General features: G+C 42.2%; 1 protein-coding gene across 2 annotated transcripts in view; it reads left to right on the top strand.

The window, feature by feature from the left end:
• The window catches only part of wnt5b (wingless-type MMTV integration site family, member 5b), a 54396-nt gene extending 54048 nt beyond the window's left edge, over positions 1–348 (top strand). For both annotated transcript variants that reach the window (XM_037461048.2, XM_037461047.2), the window contains one exon: positions 29–348. In XM_037461048.2, the coding sequence (XP_037316945.1) occupies positions 29–328 (300 nt within the window). In that variant the 3' untranslated portion in view covers positions 329–348. The remainder of the gene's footprint in view (positions 1–28) is intronic.
• The last annotated feature ends 7095 nt before the right edge of the window (positions 349–7443 follow it).

Consider the following 7443-nt stretch of genomic DNA (forward strand, 5'->3'; position numbering starts at 1 on the left):
CCCACAACATGTGCTCTGTCTCCACCAGGGCAAGCTGGAGCTGGTGGACAAGCGCTTCAACACGCCGACCGCCGAGGACCTGGTCTACATCGACACCAGCCCGGACTACTGCCTGCGCAACGAGACCACCGGCTCGCTGGGCACGCAGGGCCGCCTGTGCAACAAAACCTCGGAGGGCATGGACGGCTGCGAGCTCATGTGCTGCGGCAGGGGCTACGACCAGTTCAAGACCTACAAGCACGAGCGCTGCCACTGCAAGTTCCACTGGTGCTGCTACGTCAAGTGCAAGCGCTGCACGACGCTCGTGGACCAGTTCGTGTGCAAATAGCACGCCGACCGGACCGGAGGGGGGCGGCGGGGGGGCGGAGGAGAGAGGGGGGGGGGGGGTGTAAGGGGATTGGTGCTTGAACTTTCAAGGTTCGAGGGTCTGTTTTGGGAGCGGGTTTCCCCCCCCCCCTTCTCTTCTCCCCTTTCATGAACCGCTGCCCTTTTTCAGAGAGCAAAAGCTGCATTCACAGCTGTATGGGCATATTTTTGTATGTGTGTAAATAGTACAATTGATGGATGGCAAAGAAGTCCGATGAGAAGATAGAAGGCGTGCGATTTCTGCCCTGTGTCTTTGACGGAGATTCCCGTTTCTCATTGCTCCAGCATCACTCTCTCCTTCCCTGCATTCCTTCCTGATCTCAACACCTGAAAAGGAAAAGGAAAAAAAGCCCCAACGGACGGCTCAGAAGGACATCAAGGATAAATGGACTGAGAAAGTGGAATAACGATCCTAAAAAGGGGGACACGTGGTGTGATGACAAAAAAAAAAAAAAGAGAGAGAGAGAGATGAAATAAATATATAAATAAATAATAAATAAAACAACCGCGTCCGCTTTAAACAAGCGCCGTCCTTCACCTGACCGCGAAGGCAGCGAAACCACCCATTAGTGAGAATAATGTGCTGCTTCTGCCTTAATCGACCCGCACTAAGAGACACGTCCGCTTTGAGTGGACCTCTTCATCTCATTCATCACCAGCTTGTTGCCGGTTTGTCCATCCGTTTAACATGTTTTAATGCTGTCATGCAACAAATTTTGCAACTTTTTTTATGGGAAGGGTTGAGAAAACTTTAAAGCGTAAAATGTATTCCAATCAATAGAAGCAATCAATTTTAAAAACGACGAAGAGGACAAAGTGAACCAAAAAGGACTGAACATGCTATGGAAAAATTCATCTTTAAGCGTGGAAAAACAGAGGACTGCAATTTATTAAGTGCTATGTCAAAGAAAAGGTAGTAGATAAGAAAAGAAGGTATATTTTATTATTGTTTTTAATTTTCTGTTTGTTGTTGTTTTATACATGAGTATTTTTGTGTATTCTTTTGATAAACTAGTCTTGGACAACAACGCTTTGTTCTATTCTTGAGTGTGTTACAAAAATGATGCATGTTGTGGTTAAATAGGACGGCAACGCAGTACTGGAAACTAAATTACTCCCGTTCAATTCATGCCAAAATGACACATTAAATAGGAAAAAAAAATGTTTTTCAATCAACGTTTAAAACATGAAATTACAGCAAATAGCAAAGGAATACACAACATTACCACCACAACATAACTGCAGTTCTGGCATTCATGTTCTATTTATGAGCTCTGTGAAGCAAAAACTTTTTTTTGTGTGTCGCCTGATGGTGTGACGAGGCTTTTGAATAACCTCGTCGCTCACCTCTACACTCTGTAACCAAAAAAAACTGTTTTTTATTTGAATGTTCCTTACGCCTGCTCACCACCCGTTCCTAATGATCATTGAGTTCATTTTTTCAAGTAAGGAAATGCCCTATAAATCAACCGTTATTGATCCTATGAGTGCTACAGCCCGACTGTGCTTATGTTTAATACTACATCACATTGTGTTCATATATGTGTATTGTTTTCTCACATAAAAAAGTAAAAGAGGTATGTTCTGAAAGTTGTTCGCCGTCTTCTTGCACCATAATCACGGCGTCGTTACCTGTTCTTTATTGTCTCACGTTGACCCAATCAAATGGCTACCTTTTGTGGTTACACGTGACGTGACCTCTTCTCTATAACTCTAAAAAAAAAAAAGGCTCCTACGGCTTTGCTTTAGCTTTAATGACTTGTAGCACTGAAAGTCAAGTGCACAATCGTTGTTGAGTAGGTCTCTGCGGTATATCTACCGGCAATCCCATTACCTTCAGCCGCTCACAGTTAATTGGATTAGACCACTGACCAATAGTATTGTCTCTGCCTGTGTAATCCTCCTCACCTGGGGGAGGACTCTGTGTCGAAACAGGCCAAACTGCTCTTACTGATTCCTTCAAAGACTTGCATGTTATATTACTATATGTAATAATACTAATATCACATTGATGGTTGTTGCATGTGAATCCTATTGTTTTGGTGTGTGTGTGCTTAGTTAAGTGAAAAGTGCTTAGTTAAGTGAAAGTGTAACCCTGCTGGTATCACTAATCCTTTTCACCTGAAAGCCATCTGCTACTGTGACACTGCTAATTTCACTGTGCTCACCTCTGAAACAAACAAACAAACAAACAAACAAAACGGAAGGTGGTCTTTCTTTCATTGGGCAGTTCTTAATCTGAGATTGTTTTTGTTTTTGCTTTCTTATCGGGATAGTGCTAGTTTTTCTGTGGCAGGGAGGCTGGCTTTGACATCTGGGACTAGACGAAGCATGTCTGCAGCTTTCATGCCAAAAATCAATCTTGCAAAAGTGCCCCCCCCCCCCCGGGCTGCTTGTTAAATAGAAGGAAAAAAATGTTTCAAACCCTTTGCATCCCTGAGTTTGACTGTGGTCTCCTCAGGTGTTGGGCGATCTGGAGCTCCTCCTGCAGGTTAGACATTCCCTTATCTTTCCCTATGCAGCTTTGACTCTCAGCTAGGCAGCAGCTTGATGTAGCTGCAGGCCTCTTTAGAAGGCCAAAAAGCGCCTCTGCGTGCAAACTGGGCTGGAACATCGGTATGGTGTCTCAGGGTGTGTCCTCATGTGACCCTCTGGTTCTTAGCTTCAGGATTTTGTTTAGTGTTTGACATGCAGCTGTCTAATTATGAAACCGACTCCTGCTCTGTGGCATGGATTGCTCTCTTATATTGCGTCTTATACTGCCTCATACAATTTAGTTTAACGTCTGTTTTATTTTCTGCAGAGTTTTGGGCGTTGAGCATTGTGCAATAATTCAACATGTTCTTTTCTGCTTTGTGCTCCTCCTCTGTCCAGCAGGGGGACACAGCAACATGAAATAGACAAATATCCAGAAGCCACGATCTTCAGGTATATCTAGTCATTGTTCATATAAAAACACCTAAGGATGTCATTATTTTATTATGAGCGTTTGATACCACACTGTACTGTGTTTTTCTGAAAAGCACACATTGTCTCGCACACAAGCCACGGACCAGAAGACTGAACGCCCCTCCCTCATTTACAGAAAGGCCAGCATGCAAATCCCATAACCCATAATGCAACACAGACTGCAGCTTTACACGCTTTTTTAGCATCTTTAGTCAAATTTTATCAACAATTATGCCCTCCGTTGTGTTTAACCAATTGTTTTTTGTTGCAAGAAAAACGGCTCGTTCAATCACCAAAATGTAATTGTTGACTGTCATTGCCTGCAAATGAAATCTATTAATTATGCTGACATTCAGCTACTGGCAGGGCAGTTAAAGATTCCTAAAATGAACAGCGACACAAAAAGGTATGCACTCCAGGCCTTGGGAAAATAATACTGTAATATTATTCATTTTAGCAACTAAGGTATCATTAAAAACCCTCCAATGGGTTCAACTCAGCGTGACAGCTCTTATAGAATTTTCCATGACTTATGAAGGAGACAATGAGGTAGGTGTGAACCTATTTCCATCATGTAGTTCTCTCTTGAGTCACGCCCTGTTGGTGGGAGTGTTATGTGTTTGATCGGGGCTTTAATGACCTTACGTGGGATCATGTGTGTTACAATCAGGCTTGTCTTACCACGGACGTAACCAGTGCGGCTCTTCAGCTTCCCCAGTGTCTACGGAAGGTGCACAGGGGGAAATGTTCATCAAATTAATCTGCATAGCAATCCCATTATTTATTTCCCATTTAGACTGACAGTTGATTTGTAGTCATTCCTGACGAACACAGATTGAGACACACACCTAATGTCAGGGGTGTTATACTTGTTTTGCCTGTTCCAAACATCACACCAGTCTCTCTCTCTCTCACACACACACACACCGCATGCACGTCACTGCCAACCAACGGAAATGGTAATCGTAGTAGTAGGAGGAAGTTAATCATATTGAGATGGAGGATATAGTTGTAAACGTCAGTCCTCTCAGTGATTGTACTAGACATCCGATGTGATGTCCACTACACATAGTGGCATTGGGAAAAGATGAAAGCAACACATAGTGAACGCACAAAGTTCATAGAGCAATAGAACGGTGTTGATTACATTATAAAAATGACTTTAACCAAGTCCAACCAAGTTTTAAATTATCCACAAGGCTGAACGTCTGATTTGTTGCTCCAGTTGGTACTGCAGCTGCTTATCTGAATGACCACATTCCCTTTGGATGAGCTTGCACATATGTTCCCACGTGCAAGCAGACAGGGCAACAAAGCAACATTTAAATGCTGGATTAGTAGTGAGAACATTGTGCGATCAGTAATTGAGGTTATGCAAACACACTGCCAACATTGCAGTGCATGTTGCTCACTGAGAGGTTGCAGAGCTGAAGGTCTGCCTTCAGTAACCAGAAGTACCATATGTATAAGAAACACATCCGATTATCTGCCCAAAAAGGCTGACTGAAAATCATATGATATATAATTGAGAAGTTGCAATCCCACCGAATGAGCCAGAATGAGAACATGAAAGTCTCAAACTCTAAACTTTTACATTAAAAGCACATCAAACAGTGTTTTAGAAATGAATGATGTGATTTGATTACATTTCTTTCATTTCAGAGACGTACTGAAACCAGTCATTCTCCTGGTATCTGCTTTTCGCAGAAGAAACAAAGATAACTGAGACAAATTCCCGAGATCAGACAGTATGCAAGGACCCATCATTACATAATTATAGACTTTTATCCTGCGGTTTCCGAGAAACAACTGTTGAAACACGCCATCAGGAGTAGGCAAGGTCACACTCACATAATCACGTAACTCTAAAAGCACATCAGACATATTGTAGGAAAAAAGAAATCAATGATTTGAACTTTGAGGGTGGACAAACTCCATCAACCGATTAGATGAAAAAAAATGTGGCTTTGTCAATAGAGTGTTTGATGACCATGGGGATATTTTTAAATAAAGTATTTGGGGTTTAAAATGATGTAAGATGCTATTAGGATTTTTTTTTAAATACTGTAAATCTCTGAAAAAAACGTGTTGTTTTGGTAGAATAAAATGTTTTTAAATGACGTTTTTAATTCAACGAGTCTTATAGAAAAAGTATGCTGATACAATGAACCCATTGCCTCGGCAGAACTCAGCAACACTCTGGTCAAAGTACAAACATAACATTCTCTTGCCAGAGATATACAACAACTTGTTAAACCCGTTTTGAGTTGAGATCTGTCAACCTGATTAACCAGATGGATGAAAATGTGAGGGAGTATAGCAACGCCCCTTGCCAGAGCCTTGCATCAAAATGAATCCATTCTCACAATCATGCTTTAACCGTGATTATAATGCAGCAGGGTGTTGTTTTTTCTTAGTGTGTTTTTGTTGCATACATCTATAAATATGTGCACCCCATGTCTGGGGGAATAAATGATCCAATCGGGGTGTCATCCTCAGTGTGAGGCATTGTCCTATGCTCCCACCTCAGATAAAGTGGTGGAGTTCAAACTATCAAACCACCTGCACATGTTTTATTTGTCTAGCTGCTTATTTGGAGAGGATTTGTGACTGGTTTTACTATTTAGAATTACTAAAAGAAATACTATTAAAAGAAACAACCATTTTGATAATCAGTCAATGGTTTAAGTTGTGTATTAAGCAACCAAAATAATGGCTTATTCCAGCATCTTAAGCTTCTCATTTTCCTGCCAAAAGGTTAACGGGAAGAACACTGTACTAAAACAATGTTGATTTTGTAATGTTGATCTTCAACATATACCTATATCTACTAATTGCCACACTTTACCATGTATTTGTTATACATGACGTTAAAAACTACAAACAACATTACTTAATTTCTAGAAGGCCTCTTCCTGTTCCGGATCCTTACTCATTGGTCGCATTAATCGTTGCGTGAATCTGATTGGATGACCGGCTCTCACGCGAGCAGCGTCACGCGGTGACTGCTTTGCTCCGAACGTCGCCTAGTCTGGTTCGGTCTAGCGGCAGTCTGACAACCAGTCAGAGTGCACAGGAGCAGCAGCGAGTACAACTCCACCAACTGAGTTACGCTACGCAGAGGACGCCTTCATCTACGAACGCCGGGACCAGGTTAATACCACAACTGACATACCCCGCTTTTTGGTTGTCTTTGTAGCTTTTGTATGTTGTTTCAGACTGTTGAATTCACTCGCCGGACTTTCTCAGCGCAACGTTAACGCCTCTCTGAATGCAACCTGCCAGCTAGCAGCTTTGCTATCCAGCTAATTCTGGCTGTCAAAACAACAGGGAGAGATAGAGAGGCATAATCCGCTAGCCAGCCGCAAAAAAAAAGAACCGGCTTTGTTTTCTCTTTACGTGGCGCTAACGCGCACACGGAGGCTGTGTTTCGGTACGTCGAAACGCAGACGAGTCGATGTGGCGAGCTGTCAAAATAAACACACGCTCGGTTAAAGAGTTATGTGGATTTCTGTGGCAGCTCTTTTTTTTTTTTTGTTAGCCGACTAGCATGCGCGCTAGCTCGGTGTAAACAAACCGTCGTCACAACCCCTTCGACGGGAGTCCGTGTCTCGCTCTTAGCGTGGAAATGTGCGGGGAAACGTTTCAGGCCGGACGCGTTAAACCGCTTCTTGTCTGCACGGTGAGAGAAATGTCGAGTTAGTCTAGTTTTTTTTGGGCTAGGGGGGTTTCTTTGTCTCGCTCGCACGCCACTGGTTCGGCTGGTGTCACTTTGTGTGTGTGTGTGTGTGTGTGTGTGTGTGTGTCAAGTTGAAGCTTGTTTTCTTAAACCTATTTGTTCATGTGATTTAGTTGAAAGGAGCTGTGTTGTTTTATGAACAAAATGCTGCAAGGCGGTGCTGAAACGTTTTATTAAATGTGTATTCTGAGGATTTAACGTTCACATCGCACAGTAAAAGTGGTTTCTTTCTACCGTTTTGGTGAACTGTTGTAGAATATATCCAAACAGAATATTTATTTTAGTCAATAACCTGACAACACTCACAATTTTATTTTATCATTTGATTGTGATGCTGTTTTTTGATCATTGTAAAAACAATGTCAGTCATATCTGACTGGTGAAAATAG

The sequence above is a fragment of the Pungitius pungitius genome, chromosome 2 (genome assembly GCF_949316345.1).
Source record: "Pungitius pungitius chromosome 2, fPunPun2.1, whole genome shotgun sequence".
Classification (NCBI taxonomy): domain Eukaryota; kingdom Metazoa; phylum Chordata; class Actinopteri; order Perciformes; family Gasterosteidae; genus Pungitius; species Pungitius pungitius.